Consider the following 20,924-nt stretch of genomic DNA (forward strand, 5'->3'; position numbering starts at 1 on the left):
AGTAAGGGTGCTACAACATCTATCAGCCATAAGAAATGGCGATATACACAATGCTTTGTGTAGGCATGTCAATGAGTTTCCTACACACAATTTTAGCTTTCGGGCTATTGTGAATGTCAAACTTAACAAAAGGGGGGGGGGACATAAAACAACTCACAGAGCTCATAGAGTCGAGGTGGATTATAGAGCTTATGGCCCATAGATGGCCTGGTCTAAATGACGTCATACCTATGAAGCCCGCCCTGAAAAATAGGCGGGTCTTTTACTAGCTTATGATTGGACTATGTTTATTTTAAATAGTGCTTTATACTGTTTGTGTCCTTGTCTGATGAAGGGTAACACCCGAAAGCGCTAACATTTTCTTATCTACTGTTTTTTGGATTTTATTTGGTTTTAATAAAGCGTTTTAGAAAACAGCAGCATCCATCCGGAAGGTTTTTTGCCTGTATCTTTCGAGGAAAAAATTCTCTGGAGTCTGCAAACACTTCCAAGCAAAAATACTTTTGGACTTTATTTGCATGGCTTCAAAATATACAATATTCTCCCATTTTTTCTTTTGCAAAGTGCCTTTTCTGGTCAGTTTTTCTAATCCCCTCTGATTGTTTCTTATGGTCATCATGCAATATTTTATATGTTCTATTATCAGCCTTTTTTTAACAACAACTGTGCTAGACTAAACTAAAAAATCTGCCTTCCCTGGCCTTTCACTTAGCACTCCCCTATCCTTTCTCTCTCTCTTTACTCTGCCAATCACTGATTGCAGTGCAGGTCAGACGCTACCTGATTTAACCTGTACTTGACCTCATTCCACTGTATTACATTCTCTTTTGAGCTATTTGCTCCCAGTGGCTTGATTAATTTGCTAATTTACTCAGATAAATTCCAACATCCTCTTTCTGTGCTCCTACTTTTAGCCATCCCTAATGGTAAGATTCTCCCCATTGTCCTGCTGGTTTAGTTCTTGGAATGTTTTCTGTCAGTTTATGAATATATTGCTATTTTCCTTAAGGACCTGTACCCAAAATCTACTCTCTCATTATTTCTTCTTCTTCTTTCGGCTTTTCCCAATTAGAGGCCGCCACAGTGGATCACCTATCCGCTCATGATTGGCAGTGGAGTTTTACGGTGTCGAGTTACCAGCCCGGTGCCCAACCTTCCACAGAAGGCACAAACACATACGCACTCACACCTAGGGCCAATTTGGAGTTTCCAATCCACCTACAGCATGTCTTTGGGATGTGGGAGGAAACCAGAGCACCAGGAGGAAACCCACGCGACTGCAGGGAAGGCGTGCAGACTCAGCACAGAAGACACCCCAGCCGAGGATCAAACCAGAGAACCTCTTGCTGTGAGGCGGCAACACTAACCGCTGCACCACAGCGACCGCCCCTATCTCGTTATTTCTTAACTCCTCCAAATTTCATCATCATCACACCTTTCCACTTTCATTTATAAATGTCTGGCTGTGTTATGTATATGGACCCTAAATGCCTAGCTCTAAAGTATCCCTTCTAACTGGGTAATCCTAAATCACTCTCTTGAGTCCGTCTTGAGTGGAAAGCTGACTGTAGCAGTGGTAGGTTTTAATTACCCATCTAGAAATTGAGAAAAGTATTGTACTCCTTGTATCTTGCATTTTGCATGTGTTGTATACTTTAGAAAAGGTGATGAAATGTTCCACAAGTGGCAGTAACATATTGGATATTAAATTAAGTTATGATAAAGGATTTTAGTATGTGAAGATGAGCCCACCCTTGGACACAAAACCATACACCACTGAAGTTCACCGTTTTGAGCTTTTAATTTAATAGAGTGGCCAAGATAAGATTAAGTATAAATAAGTTGAATGCAAACAGTTTAACATGGGAAGAAACAACACTGGGATAAAATTATTCCACTAGAAAATAGTTTAAGGAAAAATGCATGGAATACCTTGAACTAACATATTGAATCTGTTGGAAATATCAGTGTCCAGTATGGTAGAACTCTAGATTAGTTACACTTTTAAATGTACAGAAATGGCTTTTAAAGTTTATAAAATGCATCTGTTTATCAAAAAAGACATAGTGCCACCAAAAAGCTTAGAGAATTGGGATGCAAAAGAAACTTTGAATTTAAACTGACACTATTAAATTATGTTTTACAGTTAGGCAAATAGTCAAAGGACAGAAATCATTATCTCTAGGCTAATACTTTTTGAAGGAAAACTGATTAAAGGAAGATAATGCTAGAGCTTTTCAGTTAATACTTTGCTAAATTTAGGTGTTCAGATAAGTAAGAAGATGCTCTTCTTGTGATATAGGAGGGTTACAAGTTTGAGAGGCAGAAAATACCTCATTTTTGACATAGAAATAAATCTAATTGCATATTGAGACAAGTTAACACCCCAAAATGTTTTACTCTGTAGAATAATAAAGGATACAAGTGAACCGTTAGTGACTATTAAGTGCCTCAAGACTGGGTTATTTCACATGTGGTACCTCTGCATAAAGGCAGTTCTAAGTCTAAGATGTGATTTATAGACCAATAAGCTTAATCTAGGTTATTGTTGGGGGGGGGGGGGGTTAGAATATTTGTACAAAAAAGACAAATATGGTAATTATTGCAAGTTTCTGTGGTGCTATCTGTAGAGCTCAATGAAACATTTCAATTTTTCACAGTTTTCCTGTATCAGTATGAAGTATAGTCCATTAATTCCTTGTTTATGCCTGGTAATATGTCACAGCAATGATGCGTTAGGTAAGTCCATGCTTTCTAAGATTGTAGACACTCTGGTTAACTCTCATAAAGTTTCATCAATTTACTCCTTTGATGTTTTGTTATAGTGAATGTTAATTCCATTTAATTCAATTTAAACTCTCTGAATTCTCAGGAGAAGGCTATTTTGCCATCTTCCTTGTTATAGCATTGCTTTTACTTCCTTGCCCCTCTTTTTGTTTTTTGCCTTGTAAGGGGTCTTTTGACCATTATGTCTGTAGTTTTTTTTTAAGCCTTCTGTTACCCTGATTCTGTTTTGTCTGTTTCATCTAATTTCCAAAGACATCTAGATACAAAAAAGTGTTAATTCCCCCAGTGCTCATAATTCAACAGACCCACTGTTGAATAAAATTCCCCTTTTGGCCTGACAGTACTCAACTTAAGTGACCTCAGAGATTTCAAGCTAAAACTATCACTGTAATCAATTTTCAGCTCTTTTTCCATGATCTGTTTCATATAGGCTTCCATGTGGTTATCTACAGCTCGCTATTTCAGCCATGAAAAATCTGACCCTCCTAGATCTCCTTTTTCCTTCATAGAACAAATGGTTCTGCATACCAGTTATAGAACCTAAACCTTCATCAACAGGTAAATTAGACTTGGCATGATAAATTGATATCACAGCATTTGTCCTACCTTGGAGCAACCTTGCACTGCATTTTGAGCAGAGTAGCACCTTTGCCACCTTCAAGGTAAGCCTAAATTGGATGGACAACCACAAATTCTCCCTTGGTCTATCTTTTGCTGTCCTCCTTGAGGTTGGAGGAAGTTTTAAATATAGTTTATTAGATAGGCTTTTAACGTTCTGTAGAATGAGTTATAGATACTACTGAACCTAAGGCCCGTATCATGAGACACTACAGTAAATACATAGTCATAGGTACAGTTGTTAAGGCCAACAAACTTGCTAGTCAAAAGTCCATTTGACTTGTGTTTTCTTCTTTGAGGACCAAATATGTATAATCTCTACAGTATGGGAAATGTTTCCTCCCACCTACCAAACCAAATTCCTCTACAGGAAATAGACTAAGCCAAGTGACCTTAGTCACTTTGTTATATACCAGCTGACAGCATAGCAGTCCTGGAATCATTACCTCTTGAAATTCTCCCCAAACAATTAATAGTAAGTTAAAACCCCAAGTATGTCTTGTGAATTGGAGTAAACCGGTAAGTAAGGGTTTCATCATTTCATCCATTGAATGCTAAATTCCCTATCTGACTTCATTGACAGCCCAGTAATAAGTCCTGCTTCCATTGAGCAAACTGTGAATCAAATTATTCTCCTTTTTGCATATGCAACATGTCTAGCTATCTTCGGACATGGCCACTTCTTTTGTATGCCGCAGACTTTTCAAACTCTGTTTTCCTTGGATTGTGCTGCTTGTGATTTTATGGCTTGTGTTTTGATTCGCTATTCCCTTAATTTTTAAGGATATACATTTTATGACTGAGCATACCATTGGATGTGAAAGCTGATTTGTATTGCGAAAGTGTTTAGAAAACAATCTGGCTGAGCATTTAACTCTTTTTGTGTTTTAAGTGTATTGTTGCCAAGCTGGCAAAGGCTGTCAAGTCAAAGTAAGAGCTATGAATGAACTGTAAAACAAAATAACTTTATTGCACAGTTTGAAAGGCTAGGCCGCAAGAGACAAATTTCTTCATTAGCTATAAATACACACTCGAGCCATAACCCTCGCCACAGGCGAGTATTAATATGACATAAAGCTTCCAAATAATTAAGCAGTTAGCAATCAAAATTGTATTGTACATGCATGCAAATTTATCATACATGTGTCTGAAGACCCTTTCAACTAGCAACTAAACCTATTACATAGAATGGAGTACATAAAATGGAGTACATACCTCTTAACTGTTCCTGAATTTGACTTATATTTTATGATGGAGCTAAAAAAATCTTTTTTCCTGGCAAATGATTGAGGGTTGCAGTCACTTAGCAATGTCACAATTAAGTTTCCAACTTCATAGCCTTCAGAAAATGTACAATAATAGACTTGTTATTTTAGCACCTTCTAACATATTTAAGGACAATGTTCAACATAAAACAGAATCAGGGTAACAGAGGTATTTCTGCTCAATGCAAGGTGACGTGACAAAAAAATCCACTCCCTACAAGCACTTCTTTCCCTGGAAACCATTGATAAATTCATTATTATGGAAACCTAGCTCTGACAAACCTCTGTACAAGAACCCAGTTGTGGATTCAGTAAGTGTGGCTGGATCCAGGTATTCCATTCCTAGTCACAGAGAGTAAAATAACCAACAGTGTGGAGAAAAGCTGCTATGGGGTCTGTGGATGAGACTTTGCTCCTGTTCGGAGCATGTGAAAGCAGATCTCATTTGTGTCCCTCAAGATAAGAGCTTCGGCAGTGGAGAGGTGTTCAAAACTGGAGGGAAAGGGGGAAACTATGCAGTCTCTCAAACATTTTTGATTCCCTAGATGTGTTAGAAACTACTCCAGTAAAAGCTTTGCCTCTCTACCCCTAAACAAGGTAAGACTAAACCCCTCTCTACCCCTAAACAAGGTAAGACTAAACCCCAAACCTGAAAGAATGGCTACTACAGGAAGAAATGGCTAGCTGACCAAAGAGGAAAGCCCAGAGGACCTCAAAGCAATGGCAGTCAGAGTGAGCAGTTATAAATAGGCACAGCTCACCTTTCTCTTGCCCCACCACATCAGTATCCCCCCCCCAAAGGATAGTCAGGCTGACCTTTGTGATGTAATGGGATGTAATCATTCAGAAGCATTTCCTACAGATTATAAAACAGGTGCAGATTTCTATGAATCTCTCCTGTTCACAAAGACCAACAGCAACATATGCCTTCAAAAGTATAATTATTCATCTTCTACATAAAATATTGTACTGTCTTTTATTTTTTTTTAAATCATACTTGGATCTACTAAATGGTTAGCATCCATATCTCTTTTTTATGACCATTGTCTAAGTGAGGGTTGGGTGCTATATATTTGCAGACTTTAAGAAAAACTGTGATTTTTCTCAGGTGCTACTTCATCTACACTCTGAGAACTATACTGCAACAAATTTACAAAGAGCAATAAATATATAAATAATGTAGTTTTCTGTATGCTAAACTTTTCTGTGTTTTGACCTTGTCTCAATGTTGCTGATAAGTATGACTGGTCTGCCAACCCATTAAGGATTGTGACTGCTTAATATACACTACATTAGGCTGGGGTGTTGATGGTATATAAATATGTACATTCTCAAAGGGTCTTCCATAGTACAGACACTGATTCACTAATTCAGTTCAGTACAGGAGATTCTGGTATCATAATTCTGAATTTGACATTTGAGGTCTTGAGCATAGGATCATAGGAAGTTATTAGGTTATTGGCCCTGAGGCCCTTATAAGCCTAGCCAAGAGTTTAGCCCATGTTTAAAGAAGTCCGCACCCAAAGCCCCTGTCCAGCAAGGACACAGGTGGAATCCCAGGGTGTATTTTCAGTTTCCCATCCAGTTATTTAAGTTGCGCTTGAAAAGGGATAATGAGATACTCTGCTTGACGTGGAGAGGGAGTCTATTCCACATGTGGGGGAGTCTCTGGGTCACAAATCTGTCCACCAACAAGTCCTATTGATGTGTGTGTGGGTTACTCAAGTGGAGCTTGACTTGCAGATATGCATCAGTCCCATCAAGGCAGGGTCTGAAACTGCTTTGTATGCCAGGCAGAGGTCACCTCTCAGGAGTCTGTATGAAACTGAGTAGAGGGACAAGGCTTTTAGCCTTTCTGTGTAAGGTAGATGTTTGAGGCCCTGGATTCTTCTGGTGAGAAACCTCTGTGGTCTCTCCAGCTGCTGCATGTGGTTTGTGAGATGCATGCTGAAGGGGACGTTGTAGTGAATAATTGGCCTTATAAGGGAAGAATACAGGGATGTTATGACCTCCATGTCCCTAGATGAGATACCCTTACTTATGAGGTGGGCCATGTAGAAAGCTTTCCATACAATGGAAGCAACATGGTGGTCAAACATCAGGTTGCTGCCAGCCTGAGTGCCCAAATCCCTCACGACTGATAGTGTGCTTAGGACGTTCTTATTAATATATGTGGAAATGCCACTCTCCTCAAGTGGATGATGATGAAATTTTTGGCATTCAGCTTGAGGCTGTGTTTCTGGCACCAGTCACTTGTTTGTGAGACCCCCTCTTGGAGGATGTCCACATCATGTGGGGAATTTGACTGTGCCCAGCTTGCAGTCATCTGCAAACTTGGTCAGCCATAACCAACTGGATTTGGCCTGCAACTCAGAGAAATGTATCCTGAATAAGAGGCCCCAAGACCCCAATCCCTGGGGTACACCACCTGGGTTGCAAACTGGCTAATGGACAGAACCCATAAAGTCAAAATCGCTGGAGCCATGTCAGACTCAAAGCCAGTCACAAGTGGTGTCCCACAGGGATCTGTCCTGGGACCCCTCTTGTTCGGCATTTATTTCTCAGATGTTAAAGCATACATGGGAGGGTTGTGGCTGACAAAGTTCGCAGATGACTGCAAACTAGGCGCCATAGTCGATACACCAGCTGTCACATACATCCTACAAAAAGGCCTCACAGAAACAGACAACTGGTGCCGGAGTCATGGCCTTAAACTAAATGCCAAAAAATGTATAGTCATCCCCTTTGGGAAAAACAAAGTGCCCACAAATTATCACATAGACAGTAACCCACTAAGTACGGAAAAAGTAATCAGAGACCTAGGGACCCAAGTCGACAGCGACCTCTCATTTGACACCCACGTTGCCAAAGTGGTTAGAAAGACATTCTACCTTGCACACCTTATCATGAAGGGATTCACATCCAGATCCAAGGATGTCATTGTACCCCTATACTCCTCCCTCATCAGACCCATGATTGAGTACAATGCCCCATTTGGTATGTACCTCACCCGGCACTTGCTGGAGAGACCACAAAAGTACCTCACCAAGAGGATCAAGGGTCTCCAACATATGTCGTATTCTGCCAGACTAAAGAAACTCCAGCTCTATTCAGTAGCATACCGCCTGCTCAGAGGTGATCTGTGCCTGACGTACAACGCCATGTCCAATCAGGAACTGATGGACATGCTCCACCTCAAAAAATCCAAATCCATCAGAACCACGAGAGCTAAAGACTTGCACCTCGGCACAAGTATGAATAGGAATGTTGGAGGGATAGATTCATAACCCAGAGGCTTCCCGTGCTCTGGAACAGAATCCCAGTTCATGTTAGGCAGAACCCCTCACTGAATCTCTTCAAGAGAAATCTTGAGTGGATGGGAGATCGTACGTTTACCCCAGGGGTCACCTCTGTGTCACTACTAGACAGGGGCACAGTAAACTAATTCTATTATATAAGGGGGCCTTCACTGTGTCACTACTAGACAGAGGCACAGTATTCTAAATCTATTCTGTGCATTTTGTACCATTTCATGGGGTGGCGAAAGCCACATCACTATGGCTAGGCTTACAAATGCCCCAGGGCAGATAGCCTAGTACTAAACTATGAAACTATTACAGTTCCGGAAGCCATACTAGCGATGATTCAAGCCAGGCATTTTGTAAATATCCTGGGGACAGTAGAAAGTCCAAAGGGCAGGTCTGCTGCTTGAGGTGGCTTCCCCTATTTTGATTAAGTGGGTTCTATCAGTGAGCCAGTTTGCTTACCCATCTGGTAACACATGGATTGATGCCTAGTTGAGAGAGTTTATCTATTATGCCCGAGTGGGGAATAGTGTCAAAGGCTTTGGCCTGGTCAAGGGAGGTGGTGTGCACAGTTTCCCCTCGTTCATGGCTTTGGTGACTGTCTCAAAGAAGTTGAGCATATTTGACAGACATGTTCTCCCCTTGACAAAGCCGAATTTTGTGGAGTCAAGTGTTTGGAGGTTGCCTATGTCCCTGTTAATGAGGTCCATGATAATCCATTCTATGGCTTTGCAGCTCAGGCTAGTTAGGCTGATGGGTCTACAATTTCCCAGATCGGTGGATGCTCCACCTTTGTGTGAAGGGATGACTGTGGCTGTCCTCCACTTAGCTGGGACAAAGCCAGTACTCAGGCTTTGGTTGAACAGGGTGCCTAATGGTGCTGCATGTTCATGTAGGATGCAGCTTGGGATGTTAACGAGTCCCATGGAGGCTGTATTTTTTTTTACCTTTGAGAGGGCAGTGATGACCAGTTCCCCAGAGATAAGGGGGGGGGGCACAAGAACTTGGGGATGTCCTAATTTACAATGGGTTGGCTATATCTACAGAATTTGTGTATGTGTTGTCCTTGACCACTAGTTCTGAACAGTTCTGGATGCTTCCTTTGAGACTGTGGACATGTGAAGAAGGTCGTATGATTGTCTCAAGTAGATATGGCCAACTTGGACTCGAAGTTGGCTTTAGGGGATTTCACTAGTACTCCTATTTGCTTGTTCAGGCTAAGGAGACGATGCTTCCAGTTGGGCACCTGCTCCTCGTTGGTCCTGGACAGCAATTTTTTCCTTTTGTTGTGTAGTTTATTGCAGATGTCCACCAGACAGATTTACTCTTCTTTGCGAAGGATGGTTTTGTCCTGTCAGGTATTCCTGATTCCATGCATGTATACAAGTGCTCATATAGTACTTTGGTGTAGATTTGGACATTGGTGCCATTTCCTACGGGGGGGGGGGGCTGTGAAGCTGTTTATACCATCCTTCAGGAGGTTGTAATCATCTTTGGAGAAGGTTTTTGTTTGACCCTAGCTAGAGGGGGGTCAGGGGAGATGCTGACTTCAAAAGTGACTGCTTTGTGGTCTGATCTTACCAGGGAGGATCTCTGGCTTTGGTTGAATAGGGTACCATAATGCATAACATTACATTTATATGATAGCCGAGGGTGATAGTCTATCTAGTATGCGCTAGAGGTGCATTTAACATTCCACCTTCCTTCCAACCCTCCACCCCCAGTCCCATATGAAAGTCTCCATTGATTCACTCTCCACACACCCTCTCTGTGTCAGATACTTCCAGAGATCAAGGAGTACTTAGGCTCTCTAATCTATTGCCTCATCCTTCTACAAATTCAAGGTGACCCTTCACATCTTCCATATATGGTCTTGTGCTCGGATGTCGTGTTCATCCCTTGAGTCTTGTCCACTAGTGAGAAGAGCTTTAGTTCTTCTACTGTCTGATCCTGTCCTTTTCCCATTTATTCCATGCAGCCTTCTAGTGACTTTCATCTGGACATCTTTCAGCATCCTAGATACCCTTAACTTGCATGGCCTCCGGAACTGCAAGGCAAACTCAAGGGTAGAGTCTGGTAAGAGCCCAGTAGAATTTTGGGCATTACTTCATTACTTTTTCAGTGTATACCTTGTAGGATGCACATCAGCATTTTGTTTGCTGCTGAATCCCTTTGTCTACTCCTGGTGGTCCAATCCTGGTAAACTAAACATCCTCAGAACACATTTTTGCTGTTGCTATCAGTCCCACTCCAACAAGCTGATAACTTCATGCCTAACATGTTGCAATCCAAATGCATTAGTTTGGATTTGTCTGCACACTGAACCTTAAATCTCATCTTTTTACTCGCATGGTCAGCCTCTTTTAATTTTTCATGCCAAGCTAATCCTCTTCACTTCTGTCTGTGTCATTAGCCAAGAGTCTAATCCTGTGCTCTCTTCCCACATAATGTGTCCAAATTATACACAATGACTTGTACTGGATTACGGGGACCTGACTACTTAGGTACACCTCTAATCACTTCCCATATTCCGAATACCTCTTGGCATACTATAGTTGTATCATAAGGCCTTGAATTTTGAATTTTCTATATTGCAAATGTGCCAGAATGGTCCCTCATAGATTACACTAGTGAAAGCAGTGTAACACTCAAGATATATGACTCTGAGCTGCTAATGCTTCCATTTTCTGTGATTGATTCATTCAGTCTTCAGTTACATTGTTTTTGCATACTTCTCAGTCTGTTAGTGGAAGAATTCTGGACAAATCCAATGGTGGGGACAAAGGCCCAAAAGTTGAGGACAGATTTCAAATATTACGGTTATGAACTTAGTTGCTAGAATAACAGATTTTCCATTGGCATGCATTTTCCGAAGAATATGAAGTCTCAAACTCCAATATTAGTGACTTCAGTTCTCTGTGATTTGCTAAAAAAAAAAAATTTTTTACAAGGAACAGACCAAACATATGAGGGAAAAATCTGGATTTCTGCAGAACTTTGGACAGCTGAGTGGTAAGTGGTATTAATTATTTGCCCTGTGGGTACCTTTGTAGAGAGAAAATGACCCTGATGTCTTGCAGGTTTTAAAACACTTGGATAGTTCCTCATTTGACGATTAAGAATTTTGTTTCAACTTTAGTGGGTGTTGATGCAGAGCGAGCATTCAACAGAGTAAGCTGGAAATTTGAGCAGGGCTATGGAAGCATTTGCATTGTCAATATGATGATGTTAATTAGGATATTTGAAAGACTAGAGGCAAGAATTAGAGGGAGGGTTCCTCTGTAAGTTGTATTTAACCAGAGGAACCAGGCAGGGTGTCCTTTTTTTCTTTGTCGTTTGCTCTTTATTTAGAGCTATAAGCAAAGAAAATAAGGGACATCTAGTGTTATGGAGCATTTTCAGACGCTTTCAAGTTTTTGGGATATAAAATTGAGATATAAAATTAATGTAGATAAATAAAGGCTATAGCCATAAATTATGTACCCACACACGAATTTGTGAATCTGTCCAGCAATACCCATATTTATGGGGACATAAGGTGAAGTATTTGAGTATGGACTAAAAAGGCTTCTGCTATGGCAGCTAAGGATATGTGGATAGAATTTAAACAAAATATAATACAAAAACCAAGAAACCAGAAGTTCTCATTTATGGATAGTAAGATATTTAGTTTTATACACAGGTTGGGCATATATTTTTTTCAACTTGAGAAGGTATGGACAATAATAGAGTTGAAGGAATTCATCTGGGAGGGGAACAGGGCAAGAATTATGTGGGATAAGTTGATCCTTCTGATAGAACAAGGTTAAAAGAAAGTACCTGATTCAAAGGGATATTTTAGAGCTCCACAGTTAACTCATAAATAAAATGTGATAATTTAAAGTGGAATGGGTTGATGATGAAGCGTTCAAGAAATGAGGAGAGACTGGGATTTTGAAAGCTGATCCTTAAAGAGAATAACCATACAGAATATCATATAAAATAGCACAAAGCATTCTAAGAACTAAACCAACACAAAATTGGGGAAAGGAGATTTTTGCCAATAGGGATGACTAAGTATGGGTACAGAAAATAGGCAGGAGGGTCTTGAATTTACTGGAGAAAAAGGAGAAAGGAACCAAGATATTGGCAGAAATTAGAGAGGGGACAGGTAATGGAGTCAGATGAGGACAAGAAGACTTTGGACTTCAGGCTAGAGACTGCTTTCCATACTAGGGACTGATATCTGAGTAGAGGCAAAGAGAAAGGGAGCAGGGAATCCTAAGTGCAAGACCTCCTCTGGTAGACTTTTTAGTTGAATCTAGAATAAAAGCTGCTGTTAAAGGGATAATTAGGGCATATAAAGTATTGCGTGATAACTGTAAGAATCAGAGGAGGTTAGAAGATTGGGAAGTGAGACTGGGAAAGCAAATTACAAGGGAATAATGGGGTGACATATGCATGTCTCTCCAGTATGCTACAAAACCCAGAAGGGTTATAATTTTGCTTGGAAGTGTTGCACAGGTATTTCTATACCCCTAGGAGATTTTAAAATAATTTTCCTCTGATAGCAAATGTTAAAGGTGTGATGGGGAGTTGAGGTAACTGGGAACATATCTTTTGAGAGTGTAATGATTAGGCAGATTTTAAAAACTCCCTTAAGAGTACTTTTGCCAAAGATATTGGGTGAACAAATGACTGCAATTAAGAAAATTATTTTCTGGGATACAGGATCTGAATTGTCTAGACATAGTATGAACGTATTAACTTGAATTCTGTTGACTGTTAAAAAAGCAATTACTAGATAATGAAATCAAAGTCTAAACCAGCTGTGTTTTAATTTTTGAATATTGTAAGAGAAGAACAGAAAGAGGGATGTTTAGAAAAGAGAAGGAGCAAATTAAATACAAGTGAAAATTATGAGAATAGTGCATGCAGAATAATGTTTAGGAGGAGTGAAGTTTAAGAGCAGGTAGGAATTCATCTGTTTATGTAATGCTGGACAGATGTACAATAAGTGCAAATGGAAAAACATTTTGTTTTAACTGAGCTGGTCTTTAGTAGGGTTGAGAAATGTGTTATCCTCAAGATGGCAATTGCTTTTATTTGCTGTAGAAAAGCAGATAGATATACAATATGTTGCTCTCCTGTACAGAAAAAGGTTTTGAAACGTTCAGATAGCTGATTTACTTTGAATGTTTTATTTACTTTCTTTTTAAAGACATTTAAAAAAGCTGTTACTCAGTGTGATGGAGAACTTGATTACTATATGAACTTTTTATGCCACTTGTCTCCCCCGAAAAAAAAAGATTTGAAATGAAACAAGCACACAAGCTATGTCATAATACACATTGTCACCAAGATGTACTTTCATACCACATGGTTCAAACTATTTTTTAAACCAGAAACATTTGCTATTGAATTATCACTTATGACATAGGCAATCATTCATTTATGTAAATGAAAACCATACTGACATATTTTCAGTTATAAATGTTATACATCACATATCTTCTATACCATCATTGTCAATCGAACATTACATAGCTCATTCAATTCTTGCCTTCCCTTAAACCTCATTCCTCCTCCAAATTTTTTTTCAGCATGTATTGATCCCACAATTCCCATTTTTTCTATGTAATTTGCTCCTACCCTTTTCTAAAGATCCCACTTCCAGTTTATCTCTGTATTCACTACTTCTAGTATGGTCAGTTTTCAATTTGATTTCTGTGTTCTAGAGATTGCTTTTTTGGCAGCTACCAGAATTAAACTCAGTAAGGCCTTATTATGTCTAGGCAGTTTTGTTCTGCATCACTGATCAAAAAAATAATTTCCTTAGTTACTTACACAAATTTAATCACCCAGTATTTGACAGAGTAGTCTGCAGGGAACTGTTTAAAGTCTGCCAACTCATTACACTCAGAGAAAATATGTTCTCAATTACCACTTTCTTCCCCATCAAAACCCCAACATTTGGAATCTACCTGGGGTAGAAAAATACCTATGCAAATACTTCCAAGCATATTTGGGAACCATGCATATAGCCTCCATTGATTCTTTGTGAATTGCTTACCCAATTTCTCTCCCCAATCCTTTCTAATCTCCTCTGATTGATTCCTATAGTTATGTGGTATTTTATATGCCCTACTAATTACTACTATTTTAACACCAACTTCTGTTGCAGATTCTACTAAAAACTCAACCAGTGCTGGTCTTTCACTTAAGATACTGCCTCTTTCTTTCTCTTATTCTCTGTACCCCTAATTGCTGTCATCCCTAGCGGCAGAATCACCTTTCTCCACTCCTATGTTGGCTTAGTTCTTAGAATACTTTCTGCTACTTTGTAAATATATTATTCTGTATGGTTATTGTTCTCCTTAAGGATCTGCATCCAAAATCCCAGTCTGTTCTTATTTCTTGAGCCCCTTCCCCCATTTCTTCATTATCCCATTCCACGAATTGTAGCTTTCTGCTTATATATAGGAGTCTTAACTGCGTAGCTCTGCAATAACCCTTCATAGGTTCATAGGTGTGTACTAGGCTAATGGCCCTGGAGCCTTTACAAACCTAGCCCATAGGATTACCCTGACATCGTGCCACCCGACCTTAGTTCCCAGTGTCTCTGAGTAGAGCCACTGGAGTGATCCCCAGGGTGAATTTTCAGTTTCCCATCCACTCATTAAGATTTCTCTTGAAGAGAGACAGTGAGGTGCTCTGTTTGACATGTATGGGAAGTCTATTCCATAGCAAGGGCAGTCTCTGGGTTATGAACCTGTCCCTCCAGCACGTTCTGTTGATTGTGGTAATGAGGTTGAGGTCACTGGACCATGTGGTGCGGAGGGATTGGGATTTCTTTAGATGTAGCATTTCTAACAGAGCTGGGTCAGACATGGCTTTGTAAGTCAAGCAGAGATCGCCTGTAAGTAGGCGATATGAGACAGAGAATAGTTGGAGTTTCTTTGAGTCTGTCCATATAGGACAAGTGTTTAAGGCCTAGGATCCTCTTTGTGAGGTACATTTGTGGCCTCTTCAGTTGTTGCAGGTGTCTAGTGAGGTACATGCCAAGTGGGGCATTGTACTCAATGATTGGCCTATTGAGGGAAGAGTAGAGTGAGACAATGACCTCTTTCTTCCTGGTTGGTAAACCCTTAGTAATGAGATGTGCCACATAGAAGGACTTTCTGATCAGGTAATCCCAAACCACCTTGTTCCTTATCCCACTTGACTCTTGCCCTCTTCCCCCTCCTAGATAACCTTCAACTCTTTATTAATTGCTATTCAGAAGTTCTCTGTTTGATAATCATATGCCTAACCTGTGTATAAAACTAATGGGGCTAAAATCATTTTCACTGCTTGAATCTTGCTATTTATATCCACAGTTCAAACAATTTTTCATTAAAAAGAAAGTAATTCCAACACTGATGTTCACATAATTGCATACTGTGTTAACTAGCTCAGTGACCAGATGTGGAATAACACCACATAGTTGTAGCCTACGAACTTATTCCAAGGAACTGCATTGGGGTCGTCTAATGGCAGCAGTGAATGAACACAGAATCTTTCACATCTTCATTTCATTGTGAGGAACAGTGTGCATTTTATAGTCCCTAATACAGACAATGGATTAGCATTTATATGGGAAATGCATTCCTTGGTAGATGTTTAGGAGGGCATTCTGGCATTTCAGTCCAATGGGTGTGAAAAAAGTCATTCTGCAATTGGAGAGGATAACTGGTGTTTGTAAGTTGGAGGTTTCTATTTTCTATTGCTGGTACATGTTAAGGTAAGTAAAGATGTTCTTCGTGTTTCACTGTTGCAGTTATCACCTGTGGGTTATCCCTGCTGTGGTAGCCATCGGCTGGCCTGAATACCAGAGTCAGTTTTTCTGCGTCGGCTGCTGTCGCTTGTTAACTGACGTCAGGTCATCAGTGCTATAAAGCAAGGCAGCCAACAGCATTACATCAGTTTTTCTTGCACTAACCAGTCAGAAGACCAAGGAAATATGGTAAAGTGGTCCTGGTGGCTAAAAACCACCATAAGAAGCTCATGTCTCCCTAAAAAAGAGGATATGAGGGCGAAGGAGGGGGGACCAGGACTGCAGCAGTGAATACACTCTAACATCTACATTTATGGTAAGTGTACACAACTGTACTTTTCTGGTGGTGGGAGGGAAGAGAGTTATTCATGCCTACCTGTTATATTTATTGACAAATTGTGTGTGTGTGGAGGGGGGGGGGTTCAAATTTTTTTTAACATTATTGTTTCCTTTTCTGAGTTTTCATTACTGGGTTGCAGTAAAAGCAAAGTTACAAAACTCCATGAAATTACTTATATTTTATCAGTTGGAATGAAATGACTGTCCATGCTTATAACTGAATTCTTTGTTACCAGGCCAAAGTTGTAAACACTGCAACCCAGGAGTTACTACCCGTAAACACTACAGGCGAGCTAATGATTCGCGGCTATTGTGTTATGCAGGGGTACTGGGCTGACCCAGTGAAAACAGCAGAGTGTATGACTCCAACCCACTGGTACAAGACTGGGTAAGTTTATCTGTTAGTTTAGCTGAGTCTGTATTTTAGCTGCTAAATAGGTTAAAAGTTAGTTCTCAGTGTTACTGCACTGAGAATCTTGTCAATAAGAACTTAACTGTCCTTCTTTGATCTGCAGCTGTGAATATATGCAACAGAATCTGGCATTTTCAATAGAAACAAAACATCCAGTTAACACACTAACCCATACAACTGAGTCAGGGTTGGGATGTTAGACTCATCCCTTTGCTGGAGAGAGAGTAAAATATGCAGTAAAGTGTTTGCATGGGTATTTTTCTACCCCAAATACACACAACAAATTTTCCTCAGATTGCTCACTGCTTACAAGCCCGTTGCCAGGTTTTTAAGTAGTGTACAGGGAGCAGTCCCAGAGCTTTTGCGTTTCTGAGAAAGAAGCACAAAGAGGTTGTAGGGTAAGTAACCACAGTCCTTTCAAAAGACTTGGCAAAAATATTTTATGATCTAACTTCTTCAAAACATGGTGAAACCCTTCTTACAGAAATATCAGAGAAATATACCAGCCAATGAACACTGAATCATTGTCCCTGCACATTGTTTATAGCAGGCAAATCCAAAGGGTCATCAAAGTGAAAAGGAAAAATTACTGGAGATCTGAAACTGAATACCACAGTCTCATTTATTCAATCTCATGATTTCAACTTGCACTCTGTGCTTCAAGGAAGACCAGCATAAGTCTTCTGTGAAGTAATCACAACTAAATTAGTCAAGAATAAGGAATGGTTTGATGCTAATGCTTTCATTAATGCCTGGAAGACTAGTTGCATCTGTGAATATCTGCTTTCCATCATGGCTAAATATTCTTGACTAATTTAGTTGTAGTTTTAGTACATAGCATTGTTGTGTGTATAAATACTTTTTACCTTTACTATATATCTCATATATATTTTATTAAGATGTTTACAGAAGTGTATATATCAATTATTTAATTATTTTTGCGTACACTAGCTAATATACCATTGAATTTTTAGAACATGTTTTTTAAAAACCTTGCATACATTTGTATGTGGATTTTTTAGAGCACATTCAAGTAATATATTTAACATGTGGATATGTCATATACTAGTTTTATTTTTATTTTATATATTTTATATAGTACATGATTAATGGTTAACTATTGATTTGTAGGTTGTATTAGTCACTGAATCAAATGTATTAGATAAATAGTATATATACAAGTCATGTATTAGCTTGTGCACGAGAGGAATTGATGAATGTCGCTCTGAGGCAGTATTAGGATACTTTTTAAATTTTGGCGCCAAATTGGATTTATAATGAGAGCTGGTGATGGAATATCTTGGTTCTGAGGAAGTCTGTACATAAAACAGATGAAAGCGCTTAACCTGTGGAAGTAAAACTGTGGATTTGTGTTATATATTAAAGATGTTTCTGTCCTGTTCGAGCTGCATCGTTTATTCACTCTGCACAAGGAAGAAGCACAAGGCCTTGACCCATAGTACTGTGGCATTTGATGTCCCCTTGAAGTGAATGGAGAATTGACTTAGGTGAGAGTGGTCAGGAATTTGTGATACGTAACCAAGGATCCGGTGCCTCTATTCATTTTAAGGGCAACAGTCCTAGTGATGCATTTTCACAGCCACTGGCCCATCATTTCAGGTATCCTAGGTCAGTACTGAAGAGCTTTTTGAGGCCAACAGGTCTGTGGTTCAATGCATGTCCCACTGAGTCAAAGACCCTGGCATGGAACTTGTGCCGGACATACTAACCTGGATGTTTGTTGCCAAATTCTGAGAGGAAGATTTTTAGGCAGGACATCCCTAACCAAGATATTTTCAAGCCCTTTAATGTTGTCCTACAGGAGGTTACCATGCTGCTGGAAGCCAGCATGTCTTCCTGAACCAGAGCTCCTATGCAACTTATCAGTCCAGCTGCCAGATTCTGACACCCCCATCTCCTAATAACAGAGTGAGAAAGATTAGAGCTTTCATGTTTCTGGTTTTGAGTGCGTCTGTGGTCAAAAAAAGGTCAGGACAGCCTTTTCACCTGCTCAAGCCTTTGAGGTGGTCATCCATTCCAAGAGGATCCATACATGTAAACCAAGGATGTCCACCCACTTATGTTCTTTTGCACACTGTCTTTACCATAGATGTGGGCAAAGCTTCCAGTCCCTCTTTCCTCGGGCATCCATCCAGAACTAGTTCAAATAGACCCATAACTTCAAGCATTTTATTCAGAGTTGACAATCTGTCAGACCAGCTGCCAATGTCAGGCATCCTTTCTAGTAGAAGGAAAGGGAGACTCTCATGAAGGAATCGGTCTTCTGATTCAGTAGAAGGCGAGCTGGCTTATACTTCCCAGATGTCTTCTCTAGATTATGCTAGACAGTGAACATACCTTGTCATCTACTTTTCCAGTACAGGCCGTCTCATTCAGTGATAACATATGTAGGATGAAGGGTCATGCCAAGTGGGAGGAAAAAAAGGCATTGGATGTCCCAAAGCATTGCTTAGACCTTATGGATCTGGACACACCTAAGTATGTTGCTATTTTCTAGCCTGAGATATTTTACAAGATATTTTTCAGCCCTGAAACCTGACTCCTAGTCCACTGCCATCTTGGCCACTTCTATAGGATCTGTAGTCTCCACGAGTATCTACACAACCCCATTGCATGTTTAATTGTGATGTCCCTGGATCTAAGAAAAGGGTCCACATTGGTTCCAGTATCTAACAGACATCCCAGTGTCTGCAAGTCACTCTCAGATCACTTTGAAAAAGCTTATAAGCATCAAGTCTGATCTTCAGAACTTTCAGCTGTCTGGTACCTAAGGTTTAAACTGTTCTCAATGAATTAATGCCCAAATCTGAATAGATTGCTAGCAGTATTGACAAGTATACCATTATGTAGCATCCAGGGCTGCTGTTTTGGTTCTATGTTACATTATTGAACATCCAAATTTTCAAAACCCATATGGTCAACAGTTTGATTTGTCAAAACGTTCTGACTGAGATTGCGGTACAATAGGGATCAGGAAATTTGCCATATTCCCTACTGTAGTGTGATATCAGAGTTGGTATAAACAATTGGTGGGGGTGTAGATGTGCAGGAGGGCTTGCTCTCCTGCAAAAACATTGTGTTTGTGGGTGTTTGGGTTTTTTTTTTTTTTTTTAATCAATGAACTGAATTGTCAACCATATAGGTTTGGACAATTTGAACATTCAATAAACTAACATAGAACCACTGTCTTTGGATCAGTGATTGAGAAATATCTGGCCAAGGATGTCAATGTGCAGATCCTTATCACATATTCAGATAAAAATGTTTAATGTTGGCAATGTTTTCAGAAAACTGGAGAAGGAAAAAGGTAGATGTAGCTAGTCCAGCAGATTTTGCTAGCTTACCTTTTTAATAAAAGATGAAGAAAGAATCGTGTTAAAAAATGGCATATAAGGTGAGGCATGGGACCCTTAGGGAACCTCAACAGAAAGGGAGGATCCATGAATATACAAACTCACCCTTACCCAAGCATTTGCAGCAGCCCTTAGATTTCCAGCCCCTCACCCAGACAAAAAGAAGATAGGAATCAGCTTGTCCTGTTTTGTACGTCACTGGGAGAAAAATTGCACAAGAAATATGGGTCCTAGATATAGTGACACAAGGCTACGTACTTTACTTCTTTTCAAATCCAGTTTTAGTGGGGTCTACCTATTCTAAAGGAGCAAAGACCTGATGCCTCCTTTAGTGTGTGGCTTTTTATTACAGGGAGTCAGACAGTGTATAAAAAAAAAAACAAAAGGGCGCAGTATTCTATTTAATATTGTTGCGGTGCTCAGGAACAGTTGCCCTTGGATGCCCATACTGAGTTTAGAAAGGTTAAATTCCCGAAGTTTCCAAAATGCTATCTCTGCAAGCCTTCCTATCCTGCCTGCTCTCAGAAGCACTAATGATCACTTTGGACCTCAAGGATATTCTTAGTCACATGTATCACAGATGCTTTCAAAGGATCATGGGAAGGGGGGAGTACTGTCATTACCAGATTATCACTTTGCTCTTTGAACTGCCTACTTTTTTCTTTGCAAAGTGTGGAATCAAGGGCAATTCACATCTACCCATTTCTGGATTGATTACTTGATCCTGACAAAGTCTCATAAGAATGTACATATGGTGCTGCATTTCAGTCAGAATTGTTTCCAGACTCTTGAAACTGCAAGACAGAGAGACCAGCAGGTCCCACTTGCCATCCAAAACCCCAGTATAGTTTGGGTTCATCTACTCGACCAGCTTGACAGCTTTCCTACCTTAGGACAAGGTGTAGTCCCACACCTACTACTTTCAGCAGTCTTCCCATGAGTTTAACTACTGTACAGGAGTCCCATGAGTTTAACTACTGTACAGGAGTACCACTCATTTTGGATTGTGTGGTGGTATCCACAGTGTTG

The 20,924-nt window shown here is 39.9% G+C and overlaps 1 protein-coding gene across 1 annotated transcript in view; it reads left to right on the forward strand.

The window, feature by feature from the left end:
• LOC122812920 (medium-chain acyl-CoA ligase ACSF2, mitochondrial-like) overlaps positions 1–20,924 on the forward strand; it is a 910,993-nt gene that overhangs the window by 776,772 nt on the left and 113,297 nt on the right. Inside the window, exon 12 of the mRNA XM_044084978.1 lies at positions 16,346–16,497. Coding sequence (XP_043940913.1) covers positions 16,346–16,497 — 152 coding nt within the window. The remainder of the gene's footprint in view (positions 1–16,345; positions 16,498–20,924) is intronic.

This window comes from Protopterus annectens, chromosome 10.part0 (assembly GCF_019279795.1).
Source record: "Protopterus annectens isolate FY-2018-M chromosome 10.part0, PAN1.0, whole genome shotgun sequence".
NCBI lineage: Eukaryota > Metazoa > Chordata > Ceratodontiformes > Protopteridae > Protopterus > Protopterus annectens.